The following is a 22,598-nucleotide window of genomic DNA, read 5'->3' as shown; positions in this document are numbered from 1 at the left end:
ATAGACACACACAGACACACAGATACACAGACACAGACACACAGACACAGACACAGACACACACTAGGTAAGCCCTCTACCACTTAAGCCACAATCCCAGTCCTTTTACTTTTTTTTATTTTTGTTGGTCCTGGGGCTTGAGTTCAAGGACTGGGTACTGTCCCTGAGCCTTTTTGCTCAAGGCTAGTGCTCTACCACTTTAAGCTGTAGCTCCACTTCCGGTTTTCTAGTGGCTTATTGGAGATACGAGTCTCACAAACTTTCCTGCCTGGGCTGGTTTTGAACTGAAATCCTCAGATCTCAGACTCTTCAGTAGTTAGGATTATAGCTGCGAACCACTGGCACTGGTCTTACTTTCTCAGGTAGGATGATTTCAGGGTAACTTTGCCAGAGCTGGCCTCAAATCTCTATCTTCACATCTCCCAAGTAGCCTGAATGGGTCACTTTAGCTGTTGTACTGAAGTTCCTCCCTCTGAGGGGGCTACTGTGGGGTTCACCTGTCTCAAGCTCTCCCCATGGTAACAAACATGGAGGTGGACGCCTCCCCATGCCTGTCCTTGGCCAGCGTGGGGTGGATGGGGCCCCATACTCACCACTGATCACTTCCTGCCGCTTCACCTGGCTCTTGGGAAGGCTCAGCAGGGTGTCCTGGGGGACCAGCTCCCGCCACCCAGGGGGTTCTTCTGGCTCCAGCTCCAGTCCTGACCGTCCCGGCTCCCCATCATCTCCAGGCTCAGGGCTGTGGACAGAGGCCTTCGTTGGTACCCTTTGTTTGGTGGTACCCCAGGGAGGAGCCTTCAACTCCTTAGTGTCCAACTCCTCTGTGGTCTTGGCATTGGGCCCCTAGAGTGGTCTAACCCCACACCCCTCTCTCCCAAGGCCTAGGACAGGGGTTCTGTGGCCTCGGCCACTGGCTGCCCAGTTCTCTGCTGCTCTGGGAGCCCTCCCCTCCCTGACTCTCCAGACGGCCTGTGTGGACAGGGAGTAACGTACGTGGCTTGTCGGGTGGGGCCAAGCACGGCCGTGGCGGAGCTGGGGTCCATGTCCACGTCGCTCCGGGAGCGGCCCCCACCCCGGCCCTTAGCCCCGAGGCTGCCCCGGGAAGGCCGGCGGCGGTCAGTCACCCGCAGGCTCTCTGAGCGCCCCAGACGCCCTGGCAGCCTGCACCCCAAGGCCAAGGACAGTCAGGCAGAGGCCGGAACAGAGACAAGGAGAGACCAGGACAGGGAGACAGGACAGGGACAGGACAGGGACAGGACAGGGACAGGGAGTCAGGACAGGGACAGGACAGGGACAGGGAGTCAGGACAGGGACAGGGACAGGATAGACAGGGCAGTGACAGGATAGACAGGACAGGGACAAGGAAACAGGACAGGACAGGGACAGGGACAGGGAAAGACCAGGACAGGGACAGGGAGACAGGACAGGAACCAACATGCAACAGAAGAGAATTGTCAGGAATAGTGGGATTTGTGGGCTGCTGGGGTGGGGAGGGGAGGTAGCCAAGAGGGTGGAGGGACCCCTCCCTCCCTGAGGTGGGACATGGAGAAAGAGGGAAGGATTTCCATACTTAGCTCTTCAACTGGGAGGGTGATGTCCCCACCCACCCCTCATGAGGGGGGGGTGGAGGGGATGGAGTGGCCATGGGGGGGGAAGGGAGGGGCTGGGAGAAGCAGGGGAGGGCTGGCCCTCCCCCACCCAGGGCCCAGGCACCCACCTCTTCCACCTTCTGGGGAGAGAGGGTACAGGGTCAGAGGTGGACCCAATGGAACCCAGCTCACCTCCCCACACCTCCCTCAAAGGGTCCCCAAAGCAGCAGCACGAGGACAGGCAGGGGGCAGAACCTGTCCCCCAACTCTGAGGGGGACAGGGCCCCCGGGAAGGGAGCAGGAAGGGAGCGGGGAGCACAGGGGGGGCGGTGGATGGGACACCAGGAGCAGGGGAAGAGCCAGGTAGGTGGAGCTTAAAGAGGGCGGGGCTTAAAGAAGAGGAAGGATAGAAAATGGAAGGGGTGGGAAAGACAGATAGTTTGAAGTGGAGGAAGAGGAAGGAAAGGTGTAGAAGGAAACTTGGCCAGAAAGGAGGCAGAGGAACAGGGGATACAGAGGAAAGAGAAGAGGAGGAGGAGGATCCGCAAACGAGGAAGAAGAAGGAAGAAAGAAGGAAAGTGAAAGGACTGAAGACAGATACAGAACAAAGGCAGGAGTGAGCTAGCAGTGAGGGCATGGCTGGGAACAGGCAGGTGCAAATGGCGGCTGCAACCCCCACATACCCTCCCAGCCCCCATCAGCTGTCCCTGCTCAGCCCAGGCCCTCCTGAGACCCCACCCAGGTACCTCTCTGTCTCAGCACTGTCCTCTGGGTTTTCTGGGGGTGCTGGGGGCTCCAGACTTGTAGGGCCTTGTGAAGGAGTGTCTCCCGGCTCCAGGGAGGTATCAGAACCTGTAGGTGAGGCCGGAGTGAGGCACATTACAAAGTCCATGGAGCTCCATACCATTGGCTCACCACTGTCATCCTAGCTGATGAGGAGGCTGAGATCTGAGGATGGAGGTTCATAGCCAGCCTGGGCAGGAGTCTATGAGACTCTTTTTTTTTTTTTTTTTTTTTTGTCGGCTGTGGGGCTTGAACTCTGGGCCTGGGCACTGTCCCTCAGCTCTTCAGCTCAAGGCGAGCGCTCTACCACTTGAGCTACAGCGCCACTTCCAGTTTTCTGGTGGTTTATTGGAGATAGGAGTCTCACGGTCTCTCCTGCTCGGGCTGGCTTTGAACCGAGATTCTCAGATCTCAGCCTCCTGAGTAGCTAGGATTACAGGTGTGAGCCACCAGCGCCCGGCCTCTATGAGACTCTTTATCGCCGATTAAGTACCAAAACAGCTGGAAGTGGAACTGAGGCTTAATGTAGCTTAAGTGGAAAAATGCTAGTCTTGAGCAAAAAAAGCTCAGGGACAGCACTCAGGCCCTCAGTTCATGCCCCAGAACCTGCATGTGCACGCGCGCTCATACACGTGCACACAGACAGACAGACAGACACACAAACACACAAAGACAAGTATACTAAGGAATGAGTTAAGATTTAAACGTTGAACTCAAGCTGGGCAAGCAACTATCAGGGACGTAAGGAGCAGAAGGCTATGCAGCCCTGAGAAAGTTACTTGGAGGGGGCACTGCTCTCTACTCAGCTTCTGGAAATGAAGCCCTGGGGGTGACAGGAAAGACAGTAAAAAGAAGGGGGAGACATAGCACTGGGAGAGAGGCCAGAGCCCTGAGAGAAAGAAGCAGAAAGGGTAAACTGAGGCAGCCATTAACAACACTGGTAACCAGGTGCAGATGGTAAGAAGGAGGGAGGTGTCATAGTGAGCCAAGTCTTTTACCCCAAGAGGTGTCCCTGGGGCTGGTGGTACTCACCCTGCTGCCCCGCGCTTCCCCCCCCCCCCGCCCCTGAACCTCTCACCTGCTTCCCGATATGGGCTGTCCACAGGCAGAGGGCTCAGGGAGACTCCAGAGGTGTCCTGACTAGGAGCCCCGATAGTCCTGTCCCGAGAAGGCACGCCAAGGCTTCCCTTCCGGTCTACAGGGCCTGGCTTTTCCCCTGGAGAGACGGTGAGAAGGAGGGGAAATGGAAGAGCAGCTGTCTCCATACCAACCACTGAGGCCCAGGACATCAGCCTCTGTCTCTTCTCTTAAGGCCCCAGAGACCCAGTAAGGTACCCACTCCCCACCCCCCTGCTCTAAGACCCAGGGGTCCAGGCCCCAGCCCTCCTCCCTCAGACCCAGGGATAAAGATCCCAGCCCTCCCTACTCAAACACACAGGCTCAGGCCCCAGCCTCCCCTCCATCAGACCCAGGAGTCCAGCTCCAGCCTTCCTCCTTCAGACACAAGGGTCTTAACCCCATCTCCTCCCTTAAGGTCCAGAAACAACCCTCCCAACACACTGAATGCTCTTCTCTCAGACCCAGGCCCCACCACCTCCTCTTTCAGACCCAGAGGTCCAGATCCCAGGCCCCCTCCCTCAGACACAAGGGTCCAGCCCCCACCCCTCCTCCTTCAGGTCCCAGGATAGATGCTCTGCTACAACAAGTTCATTACCATCAACCTCGCCTTTGAGGTGTCGAAAGTCTGGAGCTGAAAGGAGAGAGGGGGACGTGAGGTGCGGATGGCCTGGGGAAGACACAGCAGGCAGGGCTATGGCCCTGGCCCCCCCATACCTGGAGGCTCGCCCCGGTTCCATCGAGCAGCATCCAGGATACTGCTCAGCCCTTTCTTGGTCTTGGGGGGCTCATCTGACCGCCGGTTCCCCATCACCTACAGGAGGATGGGGGCCAGGGAAGGAGGGGTGAACATTCCTAAGCTGACACAAAGCAGAACCAAACCTCAAGTGTCCAGTCTTGAGGCTCCCCTGGGTGTGGGGGAGGGGGAGGACCCCCAAAGAGGAAAAGGCCAGGTTTGGCCTCAGCACCTTTTTCCGGAAGAAATTACGCCCCGATTTCTTATCCCCACTCTTGGTCCGCACTCCAAGATAGCGCATGTACAGGCTGATGGCGGCGACCACAGCGGCACTGTGGGGAGGAGGTGATGAGGACCCCAATGCACACAGACCCCCATCGGGAGTACCTGACTACCCCAGAGGCTGAGGTGGGCCTCCCTTCCCAATTCCCACAGCACTTCCTGTGAGGCAGAGGAAGCAGAGCCAGGGAGCTCCTCAGGCCCAGACCAACCACCTCGCCTGCCCTCTTCTGCCCGGTCACCTCTTTTCCTCGTCTGTGGAGATGGTGTGTCTGTGGGGGAAGAAGAAAAACATTTGACAAAGTTGTGAAGGGACCAGTGGCTCACTCCTGTCATCCCAGCTACTTAGGAGGCTGAGATCTGAGAATCATGTAACCCAGCCCAGGGCAGGGAAAGTCTATGAGACTCTTATCTCCAATGAACAACCAAAAAGCTACAAGTGGAACTGTGGACCAAGTAGTAGAGTGCTAGTCTTGAGTGAAAAAGCTCAGAGACAGCACCCAGGTCCTGAGTTCAAGCTCCAGCCCAAGCACAAAAAAAAAAAAAGGGAGGAAAAAAAAAAAAAAAAAGGGAGGCGGTGGGCAATGAAAGAAAATGACAAGGGGCTGGGAAGGCGGCTCAGTGGTAGAGCGCTTGCCTCGCATGCATGAGGCCCTGGGTTCGATTCCTCAGTACCACATAAGCAGAAAAAGCCAGAAGTGGTGCTGTGGCTCAAGTGGTAGGGTGCTAGCCTTGAGCTGAAGAGATGAGGGACAGCGCCCAAGCCTGTAATCCTAGCTACTCAGGAGGCTGAGATCTGAGGATCATGGTTCAAAGCCAGCCTGGGCAAGGAAAGTCTGTGGGACTTTTTTTTTTTTTTTGGAGGGGGGGAGCCGGTCGTGGGTCCTGAACTCTGGGCCTGAGCGCTGTCCCTCAGCTCTTCAGCTCAAGGCTAGCACACTACCACTTGAGCCATAACACCACTTCTGGCTTTTTTTTTTTTTTTCTGCTTATGCGGTGCTGAGGAATCAAACCCAGGGCCTTATGCATGCAAGGCAAGCGCTCTACCACTGAGCCACCTTCCCAGCCCTCTGTGGGACTCTTACCTCCAGTAAATTACCAGAAAACCAGAAGTGGAGCTGTGGCTTAAGCAGTAGAGAGCTTGCCTTGAGCTGAAGAGCTGAGGGATAGTGCCTAAGCCCAGAGTTCAAGCCCCACGACGGATTAAAAAAAATGGCAGGGTAGGCTTGAGCCCCAGGACTCCAATATGAACCCTGATGTGAATGAGAGCTGGTAGATGCCAAGGGTGGCACAGCCTGGTCCCCACTTACTGCATCTCCTCCAGGTGGGCCAGCAGCCTCTCAGCCACATGCCGCTCGCGGGCCTCATAGCTGGCTCGGTCCCGGCCCACCCACGGCTCCAGCTGGGCCAGCTCCTGCTCCCAGGGCGTCATGCCCATGAGCCGCTTGGAGCGGAAGTCCTCCAGCTGCAGGCTCACGGCCGCCTGCTGACTCTGGACCACCTCCTGCACAAAGCGTCGCTGGACGTCCTCGGAGATGAGGTCGAGTCGAGTGCGGTCTGCAGGGACACATTTAGGGGCTGGGGACCACGTTTCCGAGGCCCTGGCTCCTGACAGCCAAGCTTCCTTGGGCTGTCACCACTATGCAGGAATGAATGAATGAATGAAGGTGATTCCTTGGCCCAACCAGCCAGAGACCCTCCCTCATCCCTAAGGCTCCTCCTTACCAAGCTCAAAGGTGACGTTGGAAGGAACTGCGACCCGCAGGACCTGCTCGGGGGAGACTGGAGTGAGGTGGGAGGAGGGAAGGCCCTGGGGGGGGGCACAGGATTGCGGGCCAGGATGCTTAGTGGGCAGAAATAGGGCCCAGATGGGTGTGTTCTTCAGTGGGTGGAGCTTGGGGGATGCACAAAGGGGTCTCCAGGAAGGACCAAGCAGGGGCCGGGGTCAAGGGTCAGGGCAGCAGGTATCTCACCGAGGTCTTCTCCAGGAAGCTATGGGAAAAGTCGAGGAAGGCCTTCTTGGCCTCTTTGGGGCCCAGAGAACCCAGCATGTCGGCATGCAGGCAGCAGAGCTGGGAGAAGACACAGAGCATGGTTCTATTCCTTCCTGGCTCCCCAGCTTCCCCAGCAAAGCCACACTAGGGCTATGGGGGTCAAATGTCACCTCCTTTGAGAAACACTCCCTGATTTCTACCCTGACTGCCCGAGGCCCTTATCTTCCTTGCAGCCTCCGGGTAGGGGGAGAGAGGAGGAGAGGTGGCACACCAGGAATATTTTTGTTCTTGTTGCTTTGTTTTGCCAGTCCAGGGGTTTGAAACTCAGGGCCTGGGCACTGGCCCTGAGCTGCTTTTGTTCAAGGCTAGCGCTCTACCACTTGAGCCACAGCGCCACTTCCAGCTTTTTCTGTGTATGTGGTACTGAGGACTCAAACCCTACCTAGGGCTTCATGCATGCTAGGCAAGCACTCTACCACTAAGCCACCTTCCCAGCCAATATTTTTGATTCTATGTGGCTCCCCGTGGTCCTGTTTCCTCATGATGTGGTTAATGTGGAGGTTAACAATCTCATGGACTTTCTTGCTCATGCTGACTTGGAACCTAGAGCCTCAAGTTCTCAGCCTTCTGAGTAGCTAGAATTACAGGCGTGGGCCACTGGTACCCTGGTTAGGAAGGTTCCCTGGTTCTGTCAGGATCGAGACCATGGCTCATAGCCTTTTTGAGAACATCCACCCTGAACACCTGTCTGGTGACAACCCCTGGGGAGACCAGCCTGATATCCATCCTTCCAGAGCGCCCAGGAAGAGCTGTGTCTCCTACGGGAGGCTGATGCTGTCACAGGCCCCAAAGGGGAACAGGACGTGGTTTCTGCCAGACCGCTGTGTGCACAGCCTACTCTGAGCATGCTCTGCACTTGCTACTTGTCCAGGATTCCATGGAACACCCACACCACAGCCGGTGTAGAGCCCCCGTCCGGCCTTGCCCTATGACCTTTATGTTCTGGATCTGGATCTCCACGCCCTCCAGGCTGATCAGCATCCAGGCCAATCAGTATCAGTGTAGCTCACTGAGTGCCTGCCTGCCTCAGCCTTCCCCCTTCTCCCTTCCTGGGCATCCTTACCAAGGGTCCTGGCTCAAACTGCAGAGCCACGTGCTGCAGGAGGGCCATGAGGTGGGCTGGACGCCGCTTCACCTGCTCCAGGCTCTGGAACTGGCTGTTTTGCTCCTCTGAGTTCTGGTCGTGGGGACAGGGAGGTTGAGTGCGGGACGGGGGGTAGAGGGGGTAGGGGGGTTTTGCAGGGGAGCTTGGGCTTGTCCTCCAATGGAGCTATGATGGGGTAGAAAGTGGGGTGGGGAGCTGTGTCTGTGCTGTTAAGGTGACAGTAAGGGCAGCTGGGTAAATGGACGCGATCAGATGCTGCTCTGCAGAGAGAAGGGATGGCATCTCATGCAGGGAAGGCAGTGATAGATAAGCTGGGCCTACAAGAAGTAGGGCAGAGAGCTGGGCGCTGGTGGCTCATACCTATTACCCTAGCTACTAAGGAGGCTGAGATCTGAGGATCACAGTTCAAAGCCAACCCCAGGCAGGAAAATCCATGAGACTCTTTAATTGCTAGAGAACTGGAAATGGGGCTGTGGTTCAAAGTGGTAGAGCACTAGCCTTGGGCAAAAATGATTAGGGACCATGCCCAGGCCCTGAGTTTAGGCCCCACAACTGACAAAGACGAAGAAGAGGAGGAGTAGAAGCGAGGCACCAGTGGCTTGCACCTGTCATCCTAGCTACTCAGGAGGCTGAGATCTGAGGATCACGGTTCAAAGCCAGCCTGGGCAGGAAAATACATGACTCTTATCTCTAATTAACTACCCCACACACACCACGCCCAAGAAACAAAGCTGAAAGTGGAGCTGTGACTCAAGGTTGAACACTAGACTAGAGGTGAAAGGTGGAGAGAGACAGAAGATGGGCAGAGATGAAGAACGGAAGAAGGACACCCACTAAGGACCTCACAGAAGCATATGCACCCTAGCTTCTGCTCACCGCCTCCAGCTCGTTCTCAAAATCCTCATCCTCCGCTCCGATAATGCTGATGGGCACTAGGCCAGGTCTTGGAGGCCCTGGGGCCTGAGGAAGAGGGGAGACAGCTTCAGGCTACAGGGCTCCCCGCCTTGCAGCTGCCAACCCTCTCCACCCCCTACCCCCCCCCCCAATCCTGGCTGAGTCCAGCTCTACACTCACCGCCCCTCGGGCCACGTCTTCCATCTCCAGGGCTCTGCAGGGCTGGGGAGAGGAGGGGCTGCGGTTAAGGGTGGAGTGGGGTGGGAGGGGAGGGTTACTCACAGATTCCTGGCCCAGGTGTGAAGGTGAGTAAACAGCCACCCCCCCACCCGGCCTCCCCAGCTCAATGGGGCCTCTGTGTGGCCACAAAGAGCCCTTCACAGGCCAGCCAGGGGGCGGGGAGCCCAAGGAAGGGCGCTTGGGGGATGTGGGGGAGAAAAGGCTGCAGGCCCTGAAGCCCAGGGTTCCTGGCCCTGGGGGGGGGGGGGAGCTGGTGGGGAAAGCAGGCAATTTGGGTCCCTAAAAGAGAGAGGGCCAAGGGAGATAAAGGCTGGTCCCAAGGGGTCGGGGCCTTGAGGAAGGTGGAGCTGAGTTAGTTCCGGGGAAGGTAGGAAGGAGAGGCCTGAGGTGTGGGGAGCTCTCTGGTCTGTGACAGGCTTAGGCCAGGATGTTGCCTCTGAACCCACCAGCCCTACTTCCTGTGACAGGAAGTCACAAAGGCGAACCCCCAACCTCCAACTCTTTCACACAAAAGAAAACAAAACTGTGAACCCTTTTCCCTCAGGAACCTGGGGCTTCACTCTATACTCTTCTAATTCTCCTATCATTCCCAGCTTCTTAGGCTTCTGGTCCCAGAAAAATCAGGGCAGGGTCAGGCCCAGTGGCTCACACCTGTAATCCTAATCTATTTCAGGAGGCTGAGATGTGAGGATCAAGGTTCAAAGCCAGCCCGGACAGGAAATTCCATTTCTTTCTTTTTTTTTGGGGGGGGGGGGTGATCGTGGGGCTTGAACTCTAGGCTTGGGCGCTGTCCCTGTGCTCTTCAGCTCAAGGCAAGCACTCTACCGCTTGAGCCACAATGCCACTTCCAGTTTTCTAGTGGCTTATTGGAGATAAGAGTCCCATGGACTTTCCTGCCCAGGCTGGCTGTGAACTGTGATCCTCAGATCTCAGCCTTCTGAGTAGTTAGGATTACAGGCGTGAGCCCAGCTCCATGAGATTCTTATTAAACATCCACTAAGTGGTAGAGCTAGCCTTGTGTGAAAAAGCTCAGGTATAGCACCCAGGCCGGGATATCAAGCCCCACAATTGACAGAAAATTTTTAAAAAAGGAAAAGAAAAAGAAAAAAACAAAGAAGGTCATTGTTGATATTTAAATGTAAAATTATTAAAGCCTGGTACCAGTAGCTCACACCAGTAGTCCTATCTATTCAGGAGGTTGAGGTCTGAGAATTGAGGTTCCGGAGACTCTCATCTCCAATTAGCCACCAAAAAGCTCTAGTGGAGCTGTGGCTCAAGTGGTACAGCACCAGCCTCAAGGGGGAGAAGGCTAAGGGACAATGGCTAGGCCGAGTTCAAGCCTCAGTATTTGCCCCCAAAAAAACAAAACAGAGAGGGTCTTGAACAGCCCACTCTCAGGTACTTGTATCTTTTTTTTTTCTTTTTGGTCTGGTCCTGGGGCCTGAACTCTGGGCCTGGGCGCTGTCCCTCAGCTCTTCAGCTCAAGGCTAGCGCTCTACCACTTGAGCCACAGCACCACTTCTGGTTTTTTTCTTTTTTGCTTATGTGGTGCTGAGGAATCGAACCCAGGGCCTCAGGCATGCAAGGCAAGCGCTCTACCACTGAGCCACCTTCCCAGCCCAGGCACTTGTATCTTCTTCCTCTCCCTGCTCCCTTCCTTCCCCTGCTCTCCTCCCTCCCTTCCCACTCTTTCATGCTAATTTCTCTGGATCTAGCTCTGGATCTCAAGCTGACTCTTCCCATCCTTTCCTTCCCCCGAGTTCTTGTTGCCTTTCTCGGTCTCCCTTCCCGTGTCCACACTCTTCTCAGAACCTTTCCAGCAAAGTCTTCTGTGGACCATTGAGGGAGGGACAGCATCTCACACCCCAAAGCTATTTATAACCCTCCCTGCCTGAGCCAGCTTTCTCTTCTAGAGGGCCCCTCCCTAGCACTCAATAAGTGGGAGGTATAATTTGATGCCAATTACTAAACAATGATGCCTTCTCCAATGTCCAAATACCATCCCAAGGGTCCACCTGTCCAGGCATCCAATTTATTCTTTTCCATAATGTGTAGCTGTCCACCATCCAAGCCTGACTAATTTCAAGATTTGAGCATTGTCAAATGATTATGTAGCTGGGCACCAGTGGCTCATGCCTATAATCTTAGCTACTCAGGAGGTTGCAATCTCAGGATGGCAGTCAGTTTGAGGCCAGACTGGGCAAGAAAATCAGTGAGACTCTTATCTCCAACGAACCACCAGAAAACTGGAAATGGCTCTGTGGCTTAGTGGTAGAGCACTAGCCTTGAGCAAATGGAGCTCAAGGATAGTACTGAGAAACCTAAGTTCAAGCCCCAAAACAGACAAAATTTTTTTTACATAAATAAAATTGCATCTGGGTGCTTGCGGCTCATACCTATAATCCTAGTTACTGAGGAGTCTGAGATATGAGGATTCTGGTTCCCAGCCAGCCCAGGCAAGAAAATCCATGAGACTCTTATCTTCAATTAAACACCAAAAAGGCAGAAGTAGAGCTTGGCACTGGTGGCTGCAACCTATAATCCTAGTTATTCAGGAGGCTGAACTCTGAGGATCTTGGTTCAAAGCCAGGCAGGACAGAAAAAAAGAGCCGGGCGCTGGTGGCTCACGCCTGTAATCCTAGCAACTCAGAAAACTAAGATCTGAGGATGGCAGTTCAAAGAAAGACCAGGAAACTCTTATCTCCAATAAACCATCAGAAAACCAGAAGTGATGCTGTGGCTCAAGTGGTAGAGTGCTTGCCTAGAGCTGAAGAGCTCAGGAACAGCACCCAGGCCCAGAGTTCAAGCCCCATGACCACCACCACCAAAACAACAACAACAACAATAATAATAATAATAGAAAGAAGGAGGAGGAGGAAGTATAGACGAGGAGAAGGAAGAGAAGGAGAAGGAGGAGAAGAGAAAGATGAAGAAGAGGAAGAAGGGGAAAAAGTGGAGGAAAAGTAAGAAGAGGAAGAAGGAGGAGGAGGAGAAGAGGAAGAAGAGGAAGAAGAAATATGCGCTATCACCAGATGCTGGTGGCTCATATCTATAATCCTACCTACTCAGGTAGGATCTTGAGGATCATGGTTTGAAGCCAGCCCAGGCAGGCAAGTCTGAGACTTTTATCTCCAATTAGCCACCAGAAAATTGGAAGTAGTGCTAGTGGTAGAGCACTAGCCTTGAGCAAAAGAGCTCAGGGGTAGCACCCAAGCCCTGAGTTCAAGCCCATGACTGACAAAAAAAAAAATTTAAAGAAGAGCTATCACTTTACATGCACTCGGTATATGACATGCACTCAGTATGTGACCAAAACAGCACTATTACCTTAAAGGTTTTAAGTAATTTCATTTTCTCAATGACCTCATGAAGCCTACATTATTTTTTTGCTGGGGGGGGGGGATGAGGGATGATGGAGATTTGAACTCAGGGCCTCATGCTTGCTAGGAAGGATTCCATTTATAGTCTATACCTCCAACTCTTTTGCTTTCATTATTTTTCAGGTAAAGTCTTGAGTTTGTGTACAGGTAGGCCTCAGACAGCAATCCTCCTTTCTGTACCTCCCATACAACTAGGATTGTTGAAATGAGATCTTGCTAACCTTTTTGTTGGCCTGGCCTTGATCCTCCCAATCTTGGCCTCCCAGGTAATTAAGATTATAGCTGTGTATACCATCATGCCCAGCTCCTGACTTGGATTTGCTTCGTTTGGGAGGACTACTATCATTCCTATCCCAAATTCCTTCCCAAAACAAGGAAGAAACTGAGACAGAGGTCATAAGGTACAGGATTTAAAGACCAAGTAGTCTGGCTCCAGAGTTCAACACACACACACACACACACACACACACACACACACACAGAGTTCAACACACACACACACACACACACACACAGAGTTCAACACACACACACACACACACACACACACACACACACACACACACACACACACACACACACACTCCACCTTTAGGAAGCTAAAATCTCAGTACTTCAATCAAAGGTCTGAGATAAATTAGGTCTGCTGTGTTTGGGAAGGACAGGGAGGGGCATGTGGACAGTGTGGCCTGGGCAGGAGTACAGACTGGAGCAAGCAGCTTCACAAAGGGAGCCAGGTGCTGATGAATTTGGCCTGTAATCCTCGCTACTCAGGAAGTTGAGATCTGAGGATCAAGGTTCAAAGCCAGCCCTGGTGGAATTCTGTGAGGCGCTTATCTCCAATGAATCACCAGAAAACCAGGAGTGGCACTGGGGCTCAAAGTGGTAGAGTGCTAGCCTTGAGCAAAAGAGCTCAGGGACAGCGCCCAAGACCTGAGTTCAAGCCCCACGACTGACAAAAAATATGGAATGGGATGGGAGTGTTTGAGGTTTAGGATATAGGGTCCTACAAAGATAGAGCTATCAAGTGAGATCGATCAAGAGGCAACTGAGAGCCTAGAGTTCTGGTGGACAGAGATGGCCCAGTGTGCTTGAGGCTGGGGGAGGGGGGGGGGGAGGAGGAAGCTGTCAAGGCAGGTTTAGAAGAACCCATGGGCTGAGGTGTGTGAGGTTGTCCTGAAGAAAAGGAGGTACACATGAACAGATGTCAGGTCTCTAGTGCAGAATTCAGGGCTCCCAAGTCAAGTGGCCCAGAATCTCCAAGAACCTGAGAACCTGAAGAGGGTTCTAGGAATGTCTCCCCCTCCTATCCCAACCCCAAATACTAGTTATACACGGTGGGTCTAAAGAATCCGGGCATCACGACTACAGAGGGAAAGTTGCTGGTTTTATAGGAAAAAGCGGGGGACAGAGGGAGGGGGCACAGAATTTGATAGGTGTGAAGTAAGTCCCGGGCCTAAAGTTGTTTTTTATTAGGGCCCCAGGTTTAAGGGATGCTAGCCAGAACCTGGAAGGTCTGTAAACCCCTGTCAACTCGACTGAGCGTGGAGGGCCTTCATGAGCCCTCCATGGGGGAAGGGGGTCTCCAGGGGGTCCTCAAATGCCAGCGGATGTGGCAGTGTGGATAGCTGGGGATGCCGGGGCGGGGGAAGAGAGTGCACCGTCAGGGGTCCGGCGCCCACCGGGGGGGCCCCGTCTGGAGCCGCGTCCCTCACCTGCTCGGATGGTGGGGGGGGGACGAGAAGCCCCCCTGTGCAGCCTCCGGAACCGAAGCCTCCGCGCGCGAGCTCCAGGCCTCCCCCACCCGCGCCGCCGCGTCGCTCTAGCCGCCCCACCAGGCGCCTGGGCGCTCAGCTCCACTCTCCTCCCACTCCTCCCGCCGGCCGCTCTAGCCCGACGCCTGTCCAGGTATCGGCCTCGACACCTCGACTGCGCCGCGCCGGACGCTCTAGCTCTCCGCGGCGCCACGCTGGCCGATGAGGGCCGCTCTAGCCTGACGTGGAGGGCTTGACGTTTCCGTCATCTCGACTGCTCCTGTCACTCTCGCGGGGCCCCGCCCCCTCCGCCAGAGGGAGCGGGAGGTCCCAAAACTCCTGGCTTCAAGACAGACAGAACGCAAATCTCGGCGATCTTCGACACCTCAATTCTCCGGACCTCGAACTGGGGGGAGCCCGGAGGAGGTCCCCCTCTCTGTTTGTCTCCCCAGTTCCCCGAATTCCGAACGCTGATCCATCAGGTCCCTTGGCCATCCCGCCAGTCCGCTCCGCTGCAAAACTCTGCGCTTAAGGAAGTTTAACTTTGGCTCGCCGGCATCAATGTAACTTTCTAGAAGCAGTTACTTCCCAGGGCTCAATCTGCTTCTCCGTGCAATGCAGAAAAGGGTCCAACACCTATTTCCCAGTGTATAATTAGTGACCCGGAAAAAAAAATTAACTTTCTAAACCTTTTCTACAACGCTCAGCCTCACACCGGGCCAGCACGGATGTTTGTTGTTGTTTTTCTTTTGGGGGGGGTGACCTTCAAGCTTGCAGGGTTGGAGGTCGGCGGAAGGGCGGGCGGAAGCCACGTTCAAGTTCAAATTAACTGGACATAGTGTCACAAAGGGACCCATCTATTTGGGTCCCCGTGCCTCAGTTTCCCCACAGATAGATGGATGTGATCGTCCTTTCTTCCACTGGACGATCTAGGGGAGAAGCCTAAACTATCCTTCACCACCACCACCACCCCCATCTATTGGTTGGGCATCCGTCCCTTTGACAGATGGGTACACTGAGGTCCCAGGAGAGGCCGCGGGCTCTGGGGCTGCAAGCCGGGAGGCCCCTCGGCTGTCAGCAGCGTCCCAGCACCCCCCCAGCCCGCTCTTCCCCATTTCCCCGGGCAGCCGAGGGGCGGAGGCCGGGCGGGGCCGCCCCCTCCCCCTCCAGTACCTGGTGTCCGCGCGGGGTGGTGACCGGCGGGGCGCCCGGGGTCGGGCTCGGCGGGCGATCCCGGGCCCGGTGTCCAGGCTCCGGCTTCCTGGCTCTGGCGGGGCAGGAAGTTGGGGCGGTTTTTTTTTTTCTCTTTTCTTTTTTTCCGGAGGCCCCCGCCCGCTGCCCCTCCCTGCTTCCTGCCCGCGCCCCGCGCCCGCCCGGCACCTCCGCTTCCTTCCCCTTCTCCTCGCCGACCGCCGGCTCCTCCTTGCCCCGAGGGCACTAGCCCCGCCCGGCTCTCCGTGGATGCTTTGTCTGTCTGTCTGTCCTCACGCGGGACGCGGGGGGGGGGGGGGAACTTCGCGATCCCTCCCCCTCCCCATCCTCTGCGTCTCCCAGTCCCCCGACTTCCTGGCCTTATCTGCGGGCGGTGACCAGGGGCGAACCCCGCGCCCTGCGGCCTCCCCCTCCCAGCCGCCGGCCGCCTGACCCGGCCTGGGACCCTCGCCCTGGATCTCGGTCCCTCATTCCCTTTCCCAGGTGGGGTCTTCTGCTCTTCCTGCTCGGGTCCTTCCTCTCTCTGAGCCCTGCTTCCCCCCACCACCACCATGTACCTTTTTTTTTTTCCTGTGCCTGTCCCGGGGCTTGAACTCAGGGCCTGCTAGCTGTCACTGAGATTTTTAAAGCTCAAGGCTCTCATTCTATCACTTGAGCCACAGCTCTACTTTGGGCTTTTTTTTTTTTTTTTTTTGTTAGCGAACTGAGATCAGAGACTTGTGGACTTCTTCCTGTCCCAAACTGGCTTTGATCTGAGATCCTCAGATCTCAGCCTCCTGAGTAGCTGGGCTGACAAGCCACCTACCTGCACCAGCCCGGGTCTTGACTATTTGACTATTTCACACCTGGCTCAGTCCTTTCCCACACCAGTCTCCCTTCAGCCTCTTCCAAGTTCAGTGTTCCCCACTTTCCCTGGGTTCTTCTTTCCTTGTCTGTTTTGGTGTCTGGGCTCTGTCTGTGTCTGCATTTTCCACAAGTTACTGCATCTCTGTCTCTCTTCTTCCCTGGCCTTCTGCCCCTCTGAATCTGTCTCTTTCCCTAGCTGCGTGACTCTGGATTGCTCCCGCATCTATACATGATGGTCCATAGACTCTTTTTTTTTTTTGTCAGAGGTGGGGCTTGAACTCAGCTTGAGCTCTGTCTCTGAGCTCTTCAGCTCAAGGCGCACGCTCTACCACTTGAGCCACAGCACCACTTCTGGTTTTCTGGTGGTTAATTGGAGATAAGAGTCCCATGGCCTTTCAGGCCCAGGTTGGCTTTGAAGTGATCCTCAGATCTCAGCCTCCTGAATCTCTGGGATTACAGGCGTGAGTCACAGGCACCTGGCTGCCCACACACTTTTTAAATCCTCCCTGGGGAAGTAGGATGCCAGTCTCACAAGATAGTAGCCTACATGTTTCCAGAGTTTAGATATGCACACAAAATTTGGTAGCCACAACTCTCCCAACAGTCCCCATTTGCTTAGGGACAAGGGAGGGGTGAGAAAATGAGGGGTGCTTGGAAAGGGGCCAAACCAGCCCTTCTGTTGGTGTGGTGGGGACTTCCCCTTCCAAAGACTTCCTGTTTCTCTGGGGAAGTGGGGGGACGGGACAGGAGGGGCATTTCCAAGCTGGCTATCTAGTCCTCAGCTTCCTGGAATGGGCCTAGGCCAGGGACTGCTTTGGTCCAGAATCCTGAGGCTGAGGAGAGGAGGGGCCAACTTGAGTCAGACTCTTGGGTCCCAGGGAAGAAGGAGCTGGGGAAGGAGCTGGAGCGGGGTGTTCCTCTGAGATCCATGACTCCTGCCAAGGTCTGCTGTTGGAGAGGATTTATTACTGTTAAGTGGCCATGACAGGGCTGGGGGGGTAGGGGGATATACTAACGAGGCTGCAACAATCAGACTTCTTAAGGGCTCCCTCCCCAGCGATTAAGGGCTCATTACCCACTGGGGAGACAGCCTGGGAAAGGCAGCCAGGGGAGGGGTGGTTGGGGGGGGGGGGACAGTGCAGAGGGAAGCTAGCTAAGTGGAGAAAAAAAGACAAGAGAATTTCCCCAGGCAGGCATAGAGGACAGACTTGGAGCTGGGCACACAACAGCCAGGGGCAGGGTGAGAGGATGGTGGTGGTGGTGGTGGTGGTGGTCACGGCTTTTCCAGCTGGACATCCCCAATATGGAGGCTGCCCACATCTTGGTAGGTGCCCTGGAGTCCCCTGGAGATATCCTCATACATGGAGCAGTCATCCAGGTTCAGGCCCTGCAGGGAGGAGGAGAGGTGGGCATAGCGCTTGGATGGCTGCAGTCCCTGCTATACACCCCCCCACCATACACCCATCCGCATTCTCTGCTTACCTCATAAAGGTTTTCATCCTCATAGTCATCCCGAACATCAGCCTCAAATTTCTCATTCTGCCACCGCTTCTGTAGGGGATGATGGGGCAGGGCGGGGGGAGGGGGCAAAAGAAAAAGTTCTTCAACCCTCCCTGGATATCAGGAGGGAATCTTCCTAGAAAGAGGTGGGGGGCACAAGGCGCTACATACTGAGGATGGTGCATGGTAGGTCTCTCTCTTTCTTTCTCCTCCTCTCTTTCTCTCTTTCTCTCTCTCTGGACCCAAAGCTAGTTTCCTTTTGTCTCCACTGTCTTATTATTCGTGAATTACAACAATAACTAATGGGTAGGGTGGTTCACAGCTATCATCCCAGCTATTCAGGAGGTAGAAAGAGGAGAATTCTGGGGGCTGGTGGCTGAGATCTCAGGAGGCTGAGATCTGAGGATCACGGTTCAAAGCCAGCCAGGGCAGGAAAGTCCTTGAGACTCTTATCTCTAATAAACCACCAGAAAATTGGAAGTGGCACTGTGGCTCAAGTGGTAGAGCGCAGAAAATTGGAAGTGGCACTGTGGCTCAAGTGGTAGAGCGCTCACCTTGAGCTGAAGAGCTGAGGGACAGCACCCAAGCCCAGAGTTCAAGCCCCTCGATGGGGGGAAAAAAAGACAAGAGGAGAATCCTGGTTTAAGGTCAGCCTGGGTAATGAACTATGGAGACTCTGTCACAAAAATAAATAAATAAATAAATAAATAAATAAATAAATCTGAACTGGGCTCACACTTGTAATCCTAATTGCTCAGGAGGCTGAGATCTGAGGATCATGGTTCAAAGCCAGCTCAGGCAAAAGGATCAGTGAGACTCTTCTCTTCAGTGAACCTCCAGAAAACCAGAAGTGGTGCTATGGCTCAAAGTGGTAGAGCACTAACCTTGAACAAAAGAGCTCAGAGACAGCATCCAGGCCCTGAGCTCAAGCTCCATAAGTGACAAGAAAGAGACAGACAGACACCTGGGTACTGGAAGCTGATGACCATAATCCTAATTACTGAAGAGGCTTAATTCTGAGGATTGAGGATTGAAGCCAGCCAGGGAAGCAAATGTGGGAGTCTTATTTCCAACTAGCCATCAATAAACCAGAAGTGGTGGTATGGTTTAAGTGGTAGAGCTTCAGCCTTGAACAGAAAAAGCCTAGCATGAGCATGATGCCCAGAGTTCAAGCCCAAGCAACACACACACACACACACACACACACACACACACACACACACACACACACTAATAAGCTAGGCTTGTAGGCACATGTCTATGTTCCCAGCTACAAGTGAGGTATAGGCAAGAGGATCTTGGTCAGAGATTGGTGGGCAAAAGCAAGAGACCCTATCTGAAAAATTAACTAAAGCCAAAAAAAAAAAAAAAAAAAAGAACTGGTCTGACATAAGTGACAGAGTTCAACTTGAGTTCAACCCCAATACCACCAATTTTTTTTAAGTACAGTAAACAATAATTGTTCCTCTGTGGGCTAAGGTGAGGCAGCAAAGCCAGTGCAAGTGACTCTGGGAGCCCCTCCCCCAGGTCTGTTTGTCCCTGCTTTATGGCTGTCTTCATCTGCAGTGGGGAACGGCAGGTGGAGAGCCCCTGGCCTGGGAGATGGATGCTCTGATTCTCCCAAACGGTGGAAGAATCTTAAACAGCAGAGGACCCGCTGGGCACTTGGGAGCTTCCATTCTGGCCTACCCAGGCCCCTGGCTGGGTTGAGGGTGGGTCCCTAGGGGTGGGGTAGGGATGGGGCTCACCCTGAATAACAGCAGTGTCCCGGGCACCACTGCACAGAACAGCAGTATGATCCCTTCGGCTGTGATGATGCGGTTTTTGGTGCCCTCGCCCATTTCCAGGAAGGACCTGGGGGGTGGCTCTGTGAAGAAAAGGGGTGCTGCTGCTCAGATCCCTGCCCTCCTGCCCTTCCCCGCCCTCCCTCACAGGCTGCACCTTGAGCCCTAGTGGCTGGTTCAAAGCCCAGGTAGGACACAGAAAAGGGAAGAAAGTAGGGGGGTTCTCAGTGGGAGCCGGGGATCTGCACACTCACCACGCACACGGAGGTAGGTGCCACAGGAATGTCTTGGTGTTTCCTTGTCTTGCACCCGGCACTGGTATATGCCCCCGTGGGTCTTGTTCACCTTCGAGATGACCCACTCGCCCTGGGCACCTCGGCCCAGACCCAAGAATATAGGGGGCCACGATTGGTTGCTCTGGAGAATGTGCCACCATGTGACATTGAGGTTGCTGGCATTTTTGTGCAGGCATAAGAGTCGAGCCTCGTCCCCAGTGCTCACGGTCATGGAAGGTGGACTCTTGTGCCACAACAGAGCCTGGCACCCAGGGCCTGCACATGGGAAACGAGAGTGGGTCAGGAACCCTAAAGGTCTAGGGTCCCACCTGCAGCTGGACCCATGATTTTCCTTGTGCAACCATCAAGAAATCCTTTATGAAAGCCAGGTATTGGTGGCTCATGCCTATAATCCCAGTGACTCCAGAGCCTGAGAACTGAGGATCAAGATTGGAAACTTACCCAGGCAGGGAAGGGGTTGGTTGTAGGGCTTGAACTCTTCAGAAGCTGTCCCTGAGCTCTTTTGCTCAAGGCTAGTGCTCTGCCACTTTAAGTCATAACTCCACTTCCGGTTTTCTGGTTATTGGAGACAAGAGTCTCACAGCCTTTTTTTTTTTTTTTTTTTTTGGGCCTGGGTTGGCTTTGACCGCAATCCTCAGATCTTAGCTTCTTGAGTAGCTAGGATTACAGGTGTGAACCACCAGCATCAGATGTCATTTCTAACAAGGCCATCCAGCTCCTGGCTCTGCTTCTTTTCCCTTTGGGGGTGCCCTTCCTCTATCCGGAGGCCCTCCCTCCAGCCCTTCCCTTGCCCACCCTTTAGCCACATACCCAGGCCGGCTGCGGTCAGTAAGAGGACAAAGATGGTGGTAAGTGGTGATCCTAGACCTGTAGGCATCTTCTCGAAGTGGGTTGGTTAGTCCGGGTCGCAGCAGTCTTAGGGTACCAAATTCTACCCCAAGCCCCGCCTTATTTCCTGCCCAGCCCCACCGGAGATGGGCTCCAGTGGCCCCCACTACCCGGCTCTCTGGCTGCCTGCTGTAGTAAGGTTTCTGCCTAGAGCAGCTGGAGCACCTGTGGTGACCACAATCCCCCTGAGACAGGACTGCTGGGGTGCAGAGGAGGTGGCTTGTTACTGCCATGGTGAATCCGGGAAAGAAGCCTGAGCCAGCCGGAATTCAGAGAATCTGCAGGGTGATTTTGCCCCTCCATACTCTGAGCCCCCATTTGCGCTGTGTCTCTTTTTCTCTCAGGATTGGAAACAAGGATGTGGAGGGTTGTGTGTGCATAGCTCTGGACCAGGTCTGGTGTGTAGTACTAGCTCAGTAAATGTTGCCACTCATGAAGACCAAATTAGGAAGGGCACCCTTAGCCAACTGCCTGGGTGACTAGGTTCATTTCCTCTGAGCCGTGTGTGTGTGTGCGCGCGCGCGTGTGCACACTGCTCCTGGGACTAGAACTCCGGGCCTAGGCATTGTCCTTTGCCATTTGGCTCAAGGTTGTTGCTCTACCACTTGAGCCACACATCCACTTCAGGCTGTTTGCTGGTTGATTGGAGGTAGCAGTCTCACAGACTTTCCTGCCCTGCCTGGTTTATGAACCTCAATCCACAGATCTCAGCCTCCAAAGTAGCAAGGTGTGAGCCACCAGTAAATGGAGAAGTCTTCATTTTGCATCTCAGTTGAGCCTCCGTTTTTTCCCCCTGAAATGTGGATACAACCTTTGTGAAGCTATGGAATTGTGCAATGTGCAATGAACAGTTTCTAAGTGAGGTGGCTCATGCCTGTAATCCAAGGAGGTGGAGATAAGGAGATTCTCACAGGTAAAGGCCAGTTGAGGCAAAAAGGAAACACCTCCCTCTTTCCACCCCCATCCCCATCTCAATAAATAAGCTGGACATGGTAGTGGGTGCCTGTGTTCTCAGCTATGAGGTTTGCCACAGGCAGATTGTGTCTGAGGCGAGAAAAATACAGAAAAAAAAAAAAAAAAAAAGAAAGAAGGGCTGAAGGCTCAAGTGGTATAAAGCTCCAGGCCAAAAAGAAAGAGAAAGGTTTCCCTTTTTTTCCCCTTTAGAAACATTAGGATACATTTTACTCTGATGTATTAATTGTACAAGTAGAATGTCATTGTAACATCTACACAATGTATCCTAATTAACCTCACCTCCACACTTCTTAAAACATTTGCAAAAAGGTTTCATTGTTCTATTTTCATACATGTAAATAAACCACCAACCATATTTATTGCATTCACTCTCTTCTCCCTTAGCCCTGCCCCCCCCCCCCCCCGCTAGTATAAAACCCAAATGTTCAGTGTTATTTTGCCAGTCCTGGAGCTTGTACTGAGGTGTGGGCACCATCGCTGAGCTTTTTCAATCAAGGCTTAAGCTGCAGTTCAACTTCTAGCCTTTTTTTTGTCAGTCGTGGGGCTTGAACTCTGGGCCTGAACACTGCCCCTCAGCTCAAGGCTAGCGCTCTACCACTTGAGCCATAGCACCACTGCCGGTTTTCTGGTGGTTAATTGAAGAGTCTCAAGGACTTTCCTGCCCTGGCTGGCTTTGAACCGTGACCCACCCTCAGATTTCAGTAGCTAGGATGATAAGGTGTGAGCCACCGGTGCCTAGCTTTTTGTTTGGCTTGGTTTATTGGAGATGAGTCTCCTGAACTTTCTTGCTTGAGCCAACTTTGAACCTCCATCCTCAGATCTCAGCCTCCTGAGTAGATAGGATTACAGGTGTGAGCCATTAGCCCGTCTAAAAACACTAGGTATCCAGTCCTTGTGCCCCATTGCCTCAGTTTCTCCTTATGGCTTCCTCACCAGGAAGTCCAGGTCTAGAGCTGGGAGCTAAAGGAATTCACCCTCAGCATTCCTCCAATGCTGGGCCGGTTTTCAGGCTCTTGACTGCCCCCCTGTGGCTGACAAGACGAAGCTGTGGGTTTGCATTCTCCTGCCCAGGTGGCCTAACTGGGCACCTCCATCTGTAGTTTACCCAGTGTTCTGACTTGTACCTGAGGCTTGGCACTGGGTGCTCCTATCTCTAGGAAACATAAG

At 54.0% G+C, this 22,598-nt stretch overlaps 2 protein-coding genes across 5 annotated transcripts in view; both read right to left on the bottom strand.

Moving 5' to 3' along the window:
* LOC138811227 (rho guanine nucleotide exchange factor 1-like) overlaps nt 1-15,276 on the bottom strand; it is a 23,651-nt gene extending 8,375 nt beyond the window's left edge. Inside the window, exons 1-16 of one of the 4 annotated variants that reach the window (XM_069998917.1) lie at nt 15,104-15,276; nt 8,737-8,778; nt 8,539-8,622; nt 7,621-7,734; nt 6,477-6,575; nt 6,229-6,271; nt 5,814-6,060; nt 4,746-4,775; nt 4,457-4,556; nt 4,206-4,302; nt 4,087-4,122; nt 3,451-3,588; nt 2,336-2,441; nt 1,718-1,729; nt 994-1,161; nt 594-739 (exon numbers count right to left, since the gene is read on the bottom strand). In XM_069998917.1, coding sequence (XP_069855018.1) covers nt 594-739; nt 994-1,161; nt 1,718-1,729; nt 2,336-2,441; nt 3,451-3,588; nt 4,087-4,122; nt 4,206-4,302; nt 4,457-4,556; nt 4,746-4,775; nt 5,814-6,060; nt 6,229-6,271; nt 6,477-6,575; nt 7,621-7,734; nt 8,539-8,622; nt 8,737-8,760 — 1,444 coding nt within the window. In that variant the 5' untranslated portion in view covers nt 8,761-8,778; nt 15,104-15,276. The remainder of the gene's footprint in view (nt 1-593; nt 740-993; nt 1,162-1,717; nt 1,730-2,335; nt 2,442-3,450; nt 3,589-4,086; nt 4,123-4,205; nt 4,303-4,456; nt 4,557-4,745; nt 4,776-5,813; nt 6,061-6,228; nt 6,272-6,476; nt 6,576-7,620; nt 7,735-8,538; nt 8,623-8,736; nt 8,779-15,103) is intronic. The other 3 variants (XM_069998916.1, XM_069998918.1, XM_069998919.1) reach the window with 3 other exon arrangements.
* Nucleotides 15,277-16,934: 1,658 nt separating this feature from the next.
* LOC138811230 (B-cell antigen receptor complex-associated protein alpha chain-like) lies at nt 16,935-20,486 on the bottom strand. The gene is made up of 5 exons (XM_069998921.1): nt 20,379-20,486; nt 19,527-19,823; nt 19,237-19,355; nt 17,471-17,539; nt 16,935-17,375 (listed from the first exon to the last, which is right to left on the bottom strand). The coding sequence occupies exons 1-5, from the start codon at nt 20,443-20,445 to the stop codon at nt 17,262-17,264; spliced, it is 666 nt and encodes a 221-aa protein (XP_069855022.1). The 5' UTR covers nt 20,446-20,486; the 3' UTR covers nt 16,935-17,261.
* Between the last annotated feature and the right edge of the window lie 2,112 nt (nt 20,487-22,598).

The sequence above is a fragment of the Dipodomys merriami genome, unplaced genomic scaffold, assembly GCF_024711535.1.
Source record: "Dipodomys merriami isolate MVZ:Mamm:240054 unplaced genomic scaffold, mDipMer1.0.p SCAF_52, whole genome shotgun sequence".
In the NCBI taxonomy this organism is placed as follows: Eukaryota; Metazoa; Chordata; class Mammalia; order Rodentia; family Heteromyidae; genus Dipodomys; species Dipodomys merriami.
Note: the sequence above shows the minus strand (reverse complement) of the source record. Positions and strands in the feature narration are given on the sequence as shown.

Bases quoted from the DNA above. Each gene is read 5' to 3' on its own strand.
- LOC138811230 (XM_069998921.1), bottom strand. From the start codon at position 20,445: ATGCCTACAGGTCTAGGATCACCACTTACCACCATCTTTGTCCTCTTA. The intron at 19,824-20,378 runs GTATGTGGCTAA...TCCCATGTGCAG, and splicing joins ACTGACCGCAGCCGGCCTGG to GCCCTGGGTGCCAGGCTCTG. The intron at 17,376-17,470 runs GTAAGCAGAGAA...TCCTCCCTGCAG, and splicing joins AGGATGAAAACCTTTATGAG to GGCCTGAACCTGGATGACTG.